This window comes from Danio rerio, chromosome 12, assembly GCF_049306965.1.
Source record: "Danio rerio strain Tuebingen ecotype United States chromosome 12, GRCz12tu, whole genome shotgun sequence".
In the NCBI taxonomy this organism is placed as follows: Eukaryota; Metazoa; Chordata; class Actinopteri; order Cypriniformes; family Danionidae; genus Danio; species Danio rerio.
This window is the reverse complement of record NC_133187.1, coordinates 28,107,337-28,123,389: the sequence shown is the minus strand read 5'-3', so window position 1 is coordinate 28,123,389 and position 16,053 is coordinate 28,107,337. Positions and strand designations below refer to the sequence as shown.

Below are 16,053 nucleotides of genomic sequence, written 5' to 3'. Positions count from 1 at the left end.
ATACACATATGTTCTTATTTAATGATCATTAAATAAAATTAAATATTTGAGACTTTTTTTGGTCATGTATGTAATAATAGATATTAAAAAATACCATTGAAATTACTTTTTAAAGAAGTCATAAAATATAAACATTTTAACATAATGTAATTGACTTTTAATGAACGGAGGATTAACAATTTTCTCACAACGGATGTTCAGTAAGCTGTATTTTAATACATTTGCACTTTTCCCCAGGGGGATTTAATTTATTTATAATATAACACTTTCAATGGCAATGTGTATAGAAAATATAGATATAACTCTTTATTCGTGAATACATCTCTGTGATCCTGACTTTATTGAAACTACATTGTGGATCGATAATTATTTTAGGGTATTATTTGTTTTTTTTCTGTTAGAGTTTGATAGGGTACTGCTGAGTCCTGACATGATGGTCAGACGGGATAATCTGGAGAGACCATCAGATTAGACTGCATTAAATGGCTTGACAAATCATTAACACTTAAAAAAAATTAAACATCAATTTATTATTTTTAATTAATATATTTACTAACATGAACTATGAAGTATATAAACAATCGTGTACAGTGTTTATTAATTATAATTCAACATTTACAAATGTATTAATATAGGGATAGTTTGCCCAAAAATGAAAATGTACTCATTTGCTCTCCTTCGAATAGTTCCAAACCTTCATGAGTTTTTTTTTTAGTTAAACAGATAAAAACAATATTTTGAAAGCTGAAAACCTGTAACCATTGACTCCCAGTAGGAAAAATAAAAATACTATGTAAGTCAATGGTTACAGGTTTCCAACATTCTTCAGAATATCTTCTTTATTGTTTGACAAAATAACTAAACTCATAAAAGTTTAAAACAAGTAAATAATGAGTCAATGATGACAGAACTTTCATTTTTTGGGTGAATTACCCCTTAAAAATGCAAAGTTGTGCTTGGGAACATTAGTTAATGCAATTTGAGTTAACAGGAACTAATATCGAACAACTTTATTTTATTTTCATTACCTGTCATTAATAAAAATAAAATTCACAATCAGTAAACACTAACAAGAACCAATAGACACATTTTTTTAAAGTCTTACCGACAAATCAGACATTTCTTGTTTTGCAGAGAACATCACCTCAATTTGCAGTGAAATTGTTGAGCGTGTTTGATGAAATTCCTAATGTCACTGAATCAATCCATGTGTCATGCTGAGCATGCCTAACTGCTACAGCACTGACCTTGATTAAGCAGAGCAGGGAAGGAGTGTTTTCTTGACCCGGTGTAGCACCTGCCTCAGGGGTGTCATCCTCGCTGTTCGTCTGCATCAGAACACTCCTCTTCAGGTAAACAGGACACACTGCAGGCTGGAGTGTGTGTGTTAGTGTGTGTTTCCGTAGGGGTGGGAATAGGACATTTGCTCAGCACGCCACTGCCTGCAGCCTGGCAGGAGAAGCTGTGTGTCTGCAGTGCTGCTGTCTTTTACCTTCCTTTCTCGTATGCTTTCTGAGGGCTGGATACAAGGGAGAGGATAAGGAAATGAGAAACGCAATGATTCAGATTTGTTCAATTGTACATTTATACATTGTTTGTCCGGTATATTTTTGCATTGCAATTAAGGAACATATGGTGGTAAAACACTTGAGGTGTGAAAATAGACTTTTAACTTGGTGTAAATGATTTGTTTTGTTCCTAAGTTTTTAGTTTCAAATGTTCATTGTGTGGGATTGTTTTTCTACTTTTAATTTATCACCATTTATACTTATTTTAAATCCATTTCAGATCGGGTCTGTTATTGGAAAGTTCAAATATTAAATGTAGTCTTTAAATAAATAATTTGCGCAATATATAAATTCAGCATCAAAATCGCAATGTGTGTGTTCACAATAGTCACATCGCAGGATATGCAGTGTTGCATTTGGATTACTCTTGATCAGCACCACAGAATGCATGAGATTTATGGAGTCCAAAGTTTAACGAAAACATAGTGGAAGTTTGTCATTTGGATGTGTTTTAAAGGCATTTCAAAAGAGTTTAAAGCATTCTGGCACAAAAAATTACATTTGCAACTTTACTAAACAATAATTCTACAGAATTATTGAAGTCTATACAATGTTATATATGCATACAGTGTTATATATACATTTCACATTACATTGGATTTATCAATTTCTGTACCTGAGTACAGTTTGACTCTGGAAAACCAAAGAGAAGTTGATTTGACATTTTTCTTTGCTTTATTGTATTTATTTTTGCTCGCAATTTGTTTGTTATTATTATTATTATTTTATCTGTGATTCAGTTTACTACAAAATGAGCACAATCAATCTAAATTCAAGATTTCTTTCTAAAATAGTGCTAATAAACCATCTGGTGAAATTTTATTCATATCGCAATTTATTTTGCAGAAACACAAAATATTGCACTTTCAGATTATTTTCAATATTGTGCAGCCCTAGATTGTACTATTGGAGAATTTTTTTTTAAAATGTAATTTTTAATGTATGATTGCACATCATTGTATAATTCAACATCTGTGGGATCACATGTAATTGCATATCTGGTGCTATCTTACAAAATTCAAACAAATGTACATTTCAGAAGAATTTTTTTTAAATATTACAATTATAATACACCCCAATACAATTGAATTATAATGTTTACTTTAGGTTTTTTGTTCCTGTCAATAAGATACTATTTTCCTTTAAGTGCCGTATTTTTTTAATAAATGAAAATATTTATTCTACTATATTTCATCATAAAACTTTTGATAATTTTTATGACCATAAGTGACACAGTGAGAAATATATGTTTTTAAATGATTTTTTTTTCTAGTTGCAAATAAAACACCATCAGATTAGAGAAAATACTTTTAATTGTCAAAATATGCTTTCATTACCACTGATAGAGAGAGAGAGAGAGAGATCATCAGGATTACACATTCTTTTGAAAAAGGAAGTACAACAAAACGTTCAATCTATAGTTGTATGTATTTCAGTGGGGGTTCTAGTTTAAATGGCACCCTGGGCCAAACCACCTTATTTTAAACCTCTTTATTCATTCATTCATTCATTTTATTTTTGGCTTAGTCCCTTTATTTATCTGGGGTTGCCACAGCGGAATGAACCGGCAACTTATCCAGCACGTTTTTACACAGCAGATGCCCTTCTAGCCGCAACCCATCACTGGGAAACATCCATCCATACTCATTCACACACATACATTACAATTTAGCTTACCCAATTCAACTGTACCACATGTCTTTGGACTTGTGGGGGAAAGCGCAGCACCTGGAGGAAACTCACGCGAATGCAGGGAGAACATGCAAACTCTACTCAGAAATGCCAACTGACCCAGCTGAGGCTTGACCCAGCGACCTTGCTGTGAGGTGACAGCACTACCTACTGTGCCACTGCATCGTCCTAAACCACATTTTATATTTAAAATATTGAAACATGTGTTTTAAGTATATAAATTTAAATATATTTATTAATTTTCAATAAATATAACAATTTGTTATTATTATTATTATACAATAATATTCTAAATAAAAAAAAGAAGTCAATCCCTAATGTAACTGAAAAACTATGTAAAGGCACAACTGGAGTAGTAAAAATTAGACTTTTACATGAATATTAATTATGACAGCTCTATAGAATTCAAAAAAATGTACTCGACTCATGGCCGACACCTAATGTTTATAAAGTCTTAGTTACCTCCCTGATTCATTATTCCTCCTTTCTGCTTCAAAGCCATGCTTAGCCAAAGTAACATCATCATCATCATAAGATATAAACTTTAGTTTTGTCAACTTGCATGTCGACGCATATGGGTGTGCTTGTAAACAACCGAGATCAGGAGCAGCATGTGTGAGGCGCGTTGGAATAGCTTTCTGCGCACATGCGTCAATTTGTTTTTACCAGCGTTGTTTCAGTTGCACATAAAGAATAACAAATTGGCGTGTGCAAAAGACGCCAAATGTGAATGGCCACAAACGTTTTTATTCTGGGATCACCACTCTAATTTAATACACTTGCATCAAGTAAATCTTATCACAAAGCTTTTACTGGGGCGCTTTTTTTTTTTTGCACCATCTCCCCAATGCCGCCCCCAGCAAGATGCTGCCCTGGGGGATCGCTCATATTGCCCATGCCTAAATCCACCACGGATGAAGTTAAAAAAACTTTAAATGAAAAGAAAAATAATGGTTTCCAGACATGTTTCCCAAGCAATCCTGGACGTCAGCCTTACTTATATATTTTTCATGCATATTAAACTAGATTTGTTTTATTTATTCATTCATTTTCCTTTGGCTTAGTCTCTTTATTTATCAGGGGTTGCCACAGCGGAAGGAACCGCCAACTTATCCAGCAGTGGATACCCTTCCATCTGCAACCCAGCACTGAAAAATTCCGATACACTCTCACATTTACACACATAAACTATGGCCAGTTTAGTTTATTCAATTCAGCTATAGCGCACGAACCTGCGACAGTCCTATCCACTAAGCCACCGTACCGCACTTAAACTAGATTTTTATATATACCTTTGGAAAATATAAGTTTTGAAAGTAAATGTATTTATGTTATATTTTTGGTTTGTTACAGACTACCTGGGCAAAGGAAGAACAGTGTGGAGGCTCCAAAGTGAAGCTCTATATTCGACAGACGGAAAGTTGACACATCAGCGTGAAGGGCAGAACTACAGCCATAAACATAAACACTTCAACAGTCACACAGCTGCTTTCAACCTGCCAGTCATTCCGTATCACCACACTTTAACATCTCACATGCAAGAGTGTGCTATTTAGCAGCAGCAGACAAACATCAGAAAACAGAAACTATCAGTATTACAACCTCACCATCTTTATATATCCTTCATATCTGCACTCACACACCAAACACCCGGCTCTGACCCACGCACTTCTCTCTCATGGGAGTAACATAGAGACACACTCCGCTTGCATTGACTCATACAGACACACAACACACACAGTCGGTGGTCTCCACTGTTCAGGATGTCCTCCTCTTCCTCCAGCATGATTAGCTGGGGAAGGACGAGGCTCTTATGGTGATTGGAGGGGGGCAGAGGAGCCCGATCTGGACCCATGTCGTGGAAGAGGAACTACTTTGCGTCAGGCAGCGGCGGCGGCAGCCTGCAGGGGATGTTCACCCCACGCAACATGACCTCCATCGCTCCCAGCAAAGGCCTGAGCAATGAGCCGGGCCAGAACAGCTGCTTTCTGAACAGCGCGCTACAGGTAAGCGGGACAGTTGTCTTTATATAGTAATTGTGGATTTGTGTGGGATGCTGTATTCAGTGGATGCTGTGCAAACAAGGGTTTAGATTTAGTGTTTTTGAATGGTTAGCAAAGCTGAGGGCTCGTAATATTATTATGAACTGCAACACTATGATAATAACATGCATTATGTGTTTGTTAGTCATAGAAAAGCTGTTTTTTAGTTTAAAGAGCAATAATAAAAAAACGTTAAAAAAAATTGTTTAGAAATCAAGTCATTGAAAAATCAAGTAATTCTAATGTGCTGATTTGTTGCTAAGGAAACGTTCAATGTTGAAAATGGTTGCTAGTTAATTATATATTATATTATATTATATTATATTATATTATATTATATTATATTATATTATATTATATTGTATTGTATTATATTATATTATATTATATTATATTATATTATATTATATTATATTATATTATATTATATTATATTATATTATATTATATTATTTTATATTATATTATATTAAATTGTTTTATATTTTCCTTTCTGGAGTAAAATTAGGAATTGTTAGTTTCCTCTACAATCATATGTATAAGTATTTTATCCTCATTGGCCACTTTATTAGGTACACATTATTAGTACCGGGTTGGATCCCATTTTGTCTTTAGAACTGCTTTAATCCTTCGTGGCATAGATTCAACAAGGTACTGGAAGTCTTCCTCAGAGATTTTGGTCCATATTGACGTGATAGCATCATTAAGTTGCTGCAGTTTTGTCGGCTGCACATCCATGATGCTAATCTCCCATTCCACCACATCCCAAAGGTGCTCTTTTGAATTAAGATCTGGTGACTGTGAAGGACATTTGAGTACAGTGAACTCATTGTCATGTTTATGAAACCAGTCTAAGATGATTAACTCTTTATTACATGGCGCGTTATCCTGCTGGAAGTAGCCATTAGAAGATGGGTACACTGTGGTCATAAAGGGATGGACTTGCTTAGCAACAATACTCAGGTAGGCTGTAGCATTGACACCATGCTCAGTTGGTTCTAATGGGCCCAAAGTGTGCTAATAAATATGCCCCACACCATTACACCACCCCCACCAAGAGCCTGAACCATTGATACAAAGCAGGATGGATCCATGCTTTCATGTTGTTGACGTCAAATTCTGACCCTACCATCCGAATGTCACAGCAGAAATCGAGACTCATCAAACCAGGCAACATTTTTCCAATTTTCTATTGTCCAATTATGGTGAGTCTGTGCAAATTTTAGCCTCACTTTCCTGTTCTTAGCTGACTGGAGTGGCCCCCAGTGTGGTCTAGTGCTGCTGTAGCCCATCCGCCTTAAGGTTCCTGCATACTTCGGTTGTAATGTGGTTACCCGAGTTACTGTTGTGACAACTGAATTAACGAGCAGTTGGACAGGTGTACCTAATAAAGTGGCCGTTGAGTGTATGTGTGTACTTTATGCAGCTAATATGCAACTGCTAATTATTGTAGTAATACTTTAGAATAATAGTCAATAAGTTAATGTATTTACTAACATTATGTAATTATTAGTAATCTTGTAAAGCATTTATCAATCTTAGTTCAACATTAGCTAATGCATTATTAAAATCCAAAGTTGTGCTTGCTAACATTAGTTAACGCAAAGTGATTTAACATGAACTAACATAAACGTTAACAAAGATGAATGAATAAAGCAATAAATGTATTACTAATTGTTTGTGTTAGTGAATACAATAATTAATAGACCATTATTTTAAATATACCATATACCAGTGTGCTTAATATTATTACTATTATTTAGAAAATTGATTAGTATGATAGTACATTTGATTTATATTTGGAGCAAATTTACGATTTGTCTGTAAACAAAGATTTGAATGCCTCGCCGTGTAGACGGTATGATGTAAGTACACTGTCAAGATATATAATGTTCATGGCCTGTAAAAGTTTTACATGACAGTTTTCTCAGATTTACTGGTAGTGCCCGCAAGTTTTTCAGGATTTTCAATGCGTGAACAGCACAGAAAAAAATGTGGTTGTTCATAGAGAAGTTGCTGTGAAGCTGAAGAGTTTTTATCATGCTGGAATTGCTGTTGAGTTCATCTAGAGTGTTATGGATCTCTGTGTGTTTCTCTCTCTCTTTCTCTCTCTTGCTCTTTCTCTCTTGTTCTGTCGTTTTTAATGCTGCTATCTGATGTCACTGTTGGTCTTTTCTGGTCCCAGTTTAGCAGAGCTTTATCTGGGTCTTGCTTGTAGGCTGTCCTCACTTACACCAATGTGTCTGGCCAAACAGTCTGTCGGCTCATAAATTAAACATCCTACTCTGTTACCTACACCCAACATAGCCTTGAGTGTGCTTCTCTAAAAGCAATCTGACTGCTTTCTTTCGAGATGTTCAAGCTGATTAGTTTATAATAGACTACAACAGATCTTTATTCATTCTTTTAAGTCTGTTACGTAGTTCAAGGCTACATTTATATGCTAGAAAAAGAAAGTTTTCTGTTTTAATGTAATTTTTAATTTGATTAATTTTTGAGTAAGTTAATTCTGAAATTGCAGCACAATGTCTCAATGCTTAGCACGGTCACCTCACAGCAAGAAGGTTGCTGGTCCGAGTCCTGGCTGGGGCAGTTAGCATATCTATGTGGAGTTTGCATGTTCTCCTCGTGTTAACGTAGGGGATTCCTCTGGGTGCTCTGGTTTCCCTCACAATCCAAAGACATGCGCTATAGGTGAATTGGATGAACTAAATTGGCTGTAGTGTATTAGTTTGTTCAAATGACTGAGTGCATAGGTGTTTCTCAGTTCTGGGTTGCAGCTGGTAGGGCATCGTCTTTGTAAAATATATGCTGATTTTTTTGATAAGTAGATTTTTGTTGTTGTTGTGAAAACCAATATACAGTCATGTGAAAAAATGGGACACCCTATGAAAGCCTGGGTATTTTGTAAGTTTTTTTTTTATATATATATGGTTGTTTAATCTCAATTCTACCAACGCAGAAAGATTAAGGTAATATCCATAAACAATTAAAACTGAAAAAATGTAAATGTAATTGTACAAAAATGCATATTCTAACTGAGGAAAATTTAGGACACCACACCCCTTAATAGCTAGTGTTACCTTCTTTAGCTGAAATAACTGCAGTGAGATGTTTGTTTAGCCATCCATCAGTCTTTGACATCAGTATGAGGAAAGTGTAGCCCCCTCTTCAACGCAGAATTCTTTTCGCTGTGAGATGTTTGAGAGCTTTCGTACATGTACAGCATGTTTCAAGTCTCCCCACAGCATCTCAAAGGGATTAAAATTTGGGCTTTGACTTTGCCATTCCAGGTCTCTCCATTTCTTAGTTTTCAGCCAGTCCATGATTATGTACTGGTATGTTTTGGGTCATTGTTGTGTTGCTTGGTCCAGTTTTGTTTCAGCTTTAGTTTTCAGACAGATGGTCTCATGTTCCTCAAGCACCCTCTGATACACTGAAGAATTCATAGTGGATTCCATTATGGTGAGCTGACAAGGTGACCTCTGTACTTCACAGCTTGCATGAGGTTCTTTTCCTGGAATGCTGTCTTTGGTTCACGCCAAACGTGTTGTCAGTTCTGATGTCCAAACATTTCAATTTTGGACTCATCTATACAAAGAACATTATTCCAGAAGCCCTGGTCTTTGTCAATATTTTCACTAGCAAATTTCAGTCTGGCCTTGATGATTTTCCTACAAAGCAAAGGTTTCGTCCTTGCACACCTCCCATGCAAGTTAATCTTGTCTCTTTTTGATGGTAGAGGCATGCACTTTCAAATCAACAGTAGCCAAAGCCTACTTTAAGCCCTTGTAAAGACATTTTAGGGTTTTTGGAGACCTCTTTTAGCATCTTGCGGTCAGCTCTCAGAGTAAACTTGCTGGGACGACCAGACCTGGGCTTGTTGACAGTTGTTCTGAAAGCCGTGCACTTGTAGATTATTTTGCAGACAGTGGAATTGCTCATTTCAAAATCTTTTGAGATCTTTTCAAATCCTTTACAAGACTTGTAGGCTGCTACAATTTGTTTTCTGAAGGCCTCAGACAGCTCTTTTGCTCTCACCACGATGGTGCTCATTCTCACTTCAACAGTCAGAAGCACACCAAAATAAATTTCAGAGGTTTAGAAAGGGCAAGCCTCATTTAAAATAATGAGTAACGATATACTAATAACGAGCACCTGTTGTGGTACACCTGTCTGTAATTTGAGCCATTTTAAAGCTGCGGCCACACTAGACTTTTCACCCCATAGACTTCCATTCATACTCACGTGAATATATTGGACCAAAAATGCAAGCTCATGCCACAAGTTTCGCAGTTCATTGCAGTGCAAAGTTCAAGCTTGTTGAACTCTGACATGTGACTGCGTAAGACCAATCGAACATCAAAACATGACCTCTCTGTTCAGAAATTTTAAATATGGAGCAATCGTTCACTTTTTAAAATGTCTAATCATCTAGTTTGATCCCACCACTTTTTGCAGCGCCTACTACAGAACTTGTCATGCTCAAACTCGAATGTGACTGCAGCATGAGTGTGAATAAATGTGTGGTGTCCTAACTTTTACCTCAGTTAGAATATGCATTTGGGGTTGGGGTTAATTGTTTAGTTAGTATATTACAGTGCCTTAATCTTTCAGCATTGTTAAAATTCTGCTTTAAAAACATATATTAAAGAAACATTACAAAATACCCAGGCTTTAGGGTGTCCTCATTTTTTCACATGACTGTACGTCTTCATTTAATATGTGAGAAATGCAGTGGACATCAAAATTAGAGAACAGCTAGTATCGTGATATCAGTACAAAAATATTAAGTAGCTAAAACCTTCAAATGTTTCACTAATTATTAATAAAAACCATTATCAATAATTGAGCACCAATAGCACTTGATAATTGAGCCGCAAATGAATATTAGAATGACTTCCGTAGTGTGCCCTTAGAGAAAGTGAGAAAAAACGAAAAGGGTGAAGAAAAAAAGTTATCGAATCATAAAAATTTTATTCCCCCAGCTTTAGAGGAATCCTTAATAATCACTTTATAGTCACTGTAACAGCGCTGGACAGGGATGAGGGAGCAGAGTTATGCTGGAGGGTGTTTTTCTTTTTTCATTTTTCATTTTTGTTCAGCTGCAACTTACTTGAAAGAGCTAAATCAAATAACGGACCCAGTGAAGGCAAACTAACTTCTTATCAGGCATTAGACAGGAATTCTATTAGCAAGGCCTCTGTAGATTAGCTCTTCATGTGTGAGATACTGTAGCACCACAGACGATGCTCCAAAGGATCTTGTGCATGATGCGAGTGAGTAAATGGGTTGACACGGACTCTCTGAGGTGCTTCATTCAAACGCAGAGTCCAGAATTGGGGATCTGTTTGAAATGAGCTCAGTAATGGTTGTTCTCATTTCAGCCAGATCTGGACAGCCAGGTGTGCGGGAGCAAAAGGTCCAGGCTTCATCTCGCAAAAGAGACTTATTAATAGGTAATGAAAAATTAAAAATGGGTTATTATTCTAATCCTGTGGGTGGAATACAATGCTGGGAAAATACTTGGCTTAATGAATTCAGTGACTGGCTTCTGCCAAGGGAGCAGTTTGTACTTTTGTCACTGTTTCCTTGAGAATTTAAAGGGATCATTTAGCCTAGAAAATAATTTCTATTTTGAACCTGTTCTTAAAATTATAAAAATATTGAAATAAAATAATTGTCAGGTGTTTCCCAGTGATGGCTTGCAGGCGGACAGGCATTCGCTGCAAAAACTGGACGCTGGACTCCACTTCCCGATAACCCTTGCACTTATCATGGTTCCAGCTGATTTACATTACCTGAATTAACGCACATACGCTCACACATGCAAACTCTCTCACACACACACACACACTCTTGGTTTTCTTTGTGTTTTGGGCTATTGTTAAATTTATGATTGTTTTGCTACCTGCACTGAACATTGCTCTTAAAGCACAGCTGTCAAACTTCGCAGCTCTGCACAGGACAGTAGTTTTGCACAGTATAGTTCCAACCCTAATTAAACAGACCCCATCAAACTAATTGGGTCCTTCAGGCTTGTATGAAACCTACAGGTATGTATATTGAAGCAGGGCTGGAACTAAAATGTGCAGGGCTGCGGCCCTCCAGGAACTGAGTTTGACACCCCTGCTTTAAAGTGTCTTGGATCATTGTTGTGGATTTACCCTGGAGATTGTTGTTTGCTCCGGTTGGACCCTGCCTGTTATTTCACTATACTGTTACATCAAACTGCATGTAGATCCTCACCTTTGCCATCATACTCCCATAATCAACAATAATAAAAAAACATGAAACATTTAGCACCACGTATGATTGAAATAAAACATCGCTTATCAACACATACAAATAAAACACATGCTTATACACCTAAAAAATACTTACATAAACCCTTATACTATTGGATGATTAAAACAATCCATATGAAAATTGTGTGTTATGTACTATGTATTATGTATTATTATGTATTATGTTGTATCTCATAATCTTTTCAATAACCTAATTCGTGATAAATAATGATCTTTTCCATGTACGCTCCAATGGCTTTTATGCTGAAATGAAACGGATTCCTTTTAAACTGAAACACCTTCCTTCCACAATACATTGTGCATTGGACGTGAATTCGGTTAGAACAGGGGTGGCCATCCCTGTTGCTGGAGAGCCACCTTCCTGCAGATTTCAGTTGCAACTCATATCAAACACGCCTGCCGGTAATTATCACGTGGGGTTCAGGTCCTAATTAATTGGTTCAGGTGTGTTTGATATTGGTAGCAACTGAAACCTGCAGGAAGATGGCTCTCCAGGAACAGGGTTGGCCACCCTTGGGTTAGAACTACAAACTCAGGAAAAAAGTGTAGATAATCTGCAAACATCGGCTTCGTTAGAGTTGTTTGAATGACTATTAATTTATATCTTATTAATATCTTAATAACAATTTAAACTTCTATCTAGACATGTTTGTAAATAAACTTCTGAATAGATAATTATCCAAACCTCTGAGGAGATTTTTGATTATTTGACCAGCTTTAGTTGTTGCTGCAGTGTATTACAAGTAATGCATTAATGCCAAACACCAATTTACTCAACATCACATTGATTCAAACTTGCATCACTTTATTTAAATACATATTTGCACATATTGACTTTTATTATACAGAAACAGATATCCTCATAGAGTTTTCTTTTGGGTTCCATGGTTTAATTGCTTTAGTGGAGAGTTCATTTTCGGGTGATTTACTCCTTTAAGTTCTCCACCCTGGAAGGCTGGTCGCTTAGAGAACTCAAGGCTCTACCTCATATCGGTTTGGAAAGGGTCTCGGCAGACTCCTCCAGAGATTAGGTGTTTAATTTAAGCCTGGAAATTCAGCTCTAAATTTCCCCCCCTTCATGCACGTTCTCATCCCACTGGTCTTAAGTAACACGCAAGGCTCTTAATTTAGCAAGATTTTTTTCCCCCTTCTGAAATCTGGAATAGCTTCAGTTGAGAGCCCAGGGCTTACTTTACACTATCCTGAGATAACCTTGCTGAAATAATGAATAGACATTTTAATCATGTACTTATTATGAAGCGTCTAATCATATCTCTTTTTTTCCCTTCTTTTCGCAAAGAGTCTAATCATATCTCGTTTAAAAATGTGTGCAGAAGTACTCCAGGGTCATTCTGTGAGTACTTTTCTGAAAGATATTTTACAGTCTTTCTGTGTTAATAAACCGCCGAGCATTTCAAGCTACAGTATACATACAGTATGTATTATCCTTTCATAATAGGAACAGAGTTGACAGTACTTTTACTTTAATATAGGATTAACATAGGCATACACTGGAATTTTATTTGAATAAAAACAATTTTTTTTAGGTTTTCTTAATAGAATATTAATTACAACTTTCATTTTATAATAATCCTTTTTTGTTGTTGTTGACACTACCCCAAACAAACTCTTCCCTTCCTCAATAGCCTATAACTTCCCATTAAAAAAAGTAAATAAGCATAATATGTAAAAAAAAAAAAATATTAAATAGGGAATAAAAAGATAAATAGAAAATTGAGAATGAAGCATTAGCAGATAATCTAAAAACGGGTGTCCAAAGTCTTTAAGAACCAGTAAGTGATAGTAATTTTTAATGCAAATAAACACTTCTTTTATCCATGGATTAAAAGAGGGTGGAGAGACATGTTTTCACTTTAAAAGGATGAGACATCTTGCTAGTAAATAATAAAAACTAAAGCCATTTGGATCATTACTGAAAGGTTAGCAGCTACTGCCAGCCCAAAAATTGGATTTGAAGATGTGAATCTTTCATACAATAGAATTTTAAAAAGGTCTAAAAGATATAAAGCTTTTATTTAGTAAAGATAAGTTCAATTGAGCAAAAGCAACTGTAAGGATTGCTACATGGTTTTAAAAAGTCAATTACAAATTAAATCTTTTGAACTTTTTGTTCAGAGAATTCAACGCTATCTCACGCCAGTTTATAACTTTTTTGATTTAGTGTCTAATTCATATCAATTCATACAATCTCATTTAAACAATTTAGTACAATTTGCTTATGACTGTTGGGTTTAGGGGTGGGGTTTGATGCCATGTCTCCTTTTAAGAAGAATACATTTTTGTACGACTGAACTCACATTAATCATGAGCACCAAATAAACTGACTAAATGTAAAATAGTATATTTTCTTATAAGATCAGGCTGGAGAATAAGCTTTTTCAGTGGATTTTTTTTGACCACAAGATATATTTTTTTCTGAAGGATCATTTTATATTGAAGAATAATCGAATATTGAGCCCTCATTTTAAATAATTAGTTTAGTTCACACTTTTACCAATTACGTTTACCGATTACGAGTACAATGAGAAATTAAATATGGGGCTCTATTTAAACAATCTAGACGCAAAGTCTTTTGCATGACACTAAAGCACTAAGGAAGTGTCCGAATCCCTTTTTGCTATTTTAAGGATGGAAAAGTACCCTTGGCGCCCTAGCGGATGGTCTAACAGAGTTATGCTTATTCTTTTAATCAGTTATGGGTGTGTTTTGAGCATAACGTGCATTAAACCAATCTTAGAGTCTCATCTCATATTCCTTTTAAGATTCAGTTGCATCACGCCACGCCACACATATTCTATTAACATGGCAGACTTTGTAAGTGGAAAAACTGAATCTATCTGCAGAGAGAGGATAAGAATTGGCCTCCTCCATTCAGCCTTTTAACTTAACCTTTACTCTACTCCTTTACTTTTGTGGATAAGGAAACTGTGGTGTACGCCCTCCACTAAAGACATCTGATAGCCTACTGTTACGATAACCAGCGATCATTCATTCACTGGTTTCCTCTTTCTTCATGAGCCTCACTTCCGCATTCCCCAGGACTACATTTCCATACATGCACTTCTTCCAATCACGCACGCCTGGTCACTCATCTTCCTGATTACATCACCAGCTGAAACCTGTTACAGAGACTGATTACACACAGTATTTAAGCAGCACACACACTCATTCACATGGCCGAGTCTTGTCTACTGTTTGGTGACATTTCAACGCGTTTCTCCCGATCTTGTTTCTCCGTGTCTGTACCTAGCTTAGTCTCCTAGTTATCCTGTTTAGCCGCCAGCCTTTCGACCTTTTGCCTGTTTACCGACTTCGACTCTGGATTTGCCCGTATATGCCTGTTCATACCTGTTTTGACCATTGCTTGCTTGACCACGAATAAACCTGCATTTGGATCTTACCTTCAGTTGTTTGTATCTATCCCGAATCACAACAGAAGACTCGGCCAACATGGATCCAGCAGTGTTTTTGGTTCGTCTACGCCAAGGTAATCAATCCCTCAAGAATCACATCCAGTGTTATTTGGAGATCGCTAACACCACTGATTTACCAGACTGTATGCTCATTGACTTTTTTATTTATGGGCTTAATGAGCCGCTAAAGAGCACACTTTCAAGTGTTCGTTCTCGAGGGACTTTCTCAGAATTTTTGGACTATGCTCTACGCACTGTGGACTCGTCCTTCACCGTAGGTGAGGTGGAGGAAACTCCTAAATATTTTTTGGGGAGGGGCAGTGTACAGCAAGACCAGATACCACCGGGGCTTGCTGCTCATTCCATCACCACACTCCCAGCTCAGAAAATGGCCGCATCTAGTCCTTCAGCTCACAAGATGGCCGACTCCAGTCTTCCAGCTCACAAGATGGCCGACTCCAGTCCTCCAGCTCACAATTTGGTCACAACCAGCCCTCCAGCTCACAATGTGGTAAACGCCAATCTGCCACCAGCTCACAAGATGGTTTCCTGTTCCTTGTCCGTTCCTGCCTTAGTTCCTGTTCTAGTTCCTGAAGTGCCATCAACTGAGTCCCCAGAATGGTCACCACTACCTGAGTTTCCGGAGCTGCCAGACCCTCCAGTGCTGCCAGACCTCCCAGACCCTCCAGTGCTGCCAGAGCTGCCAGACCTTCCAGAGCTGCTAGACACTCCAGTGCTGCCAGACCCTCCAGTGCTGCCAGACATGCCAGACCCTCCAGTGCTGCCAGACCTTCCAGAGCTGCCAGACCCTCCAGTGCTGCCAGACCTTCCAGAGCTGCCAGACCCTCCAGTGCTGCCAGACCCTCCAGTGCTGCCAGACCGTCCAGTGCTGCCAGATCCTCCAGAGCTGCCAGACCCTCCAGAGCTGCCAGACCCTCCAGAGCTGCCAGACCCTCCAGAGCTGCCACCGCCACCTCCAGTGCTGCCAGACCCTCCAGTGCTGCCAGAC

General features: G+C 37.3%; 1 protein-coding gene across 20 annotated transcripts in view; it reads left to right on the top strand.

The window, feature by feature from the left end:
- The window catches only part of usp54b (ubiquitin specific peptidase 54b), a 189,847-nt gene that overhangs the window by 59,664 nt on the left and 114,130 nt on the right, over positions 1-16,053 (top strand). For all 20 annotated transcript variants that reach the window (XR_012388023.1, XR_012388022.1, XR_012388019.1 and 17 more), the window contains exon 2: positions 4,614-5,266. Coding sequence is in view for 9 of the 20 variants with exons in the window: in XM_073918497.1 (XP_073774598.1) it covers positions 5,114-5,266 (153 nt within the window). In the remaining 11 variants the exon portion in view is untranslated. The remainder of the gene's footprint in view (positions 1-4,613; positions 5,267-16,053) is intronic.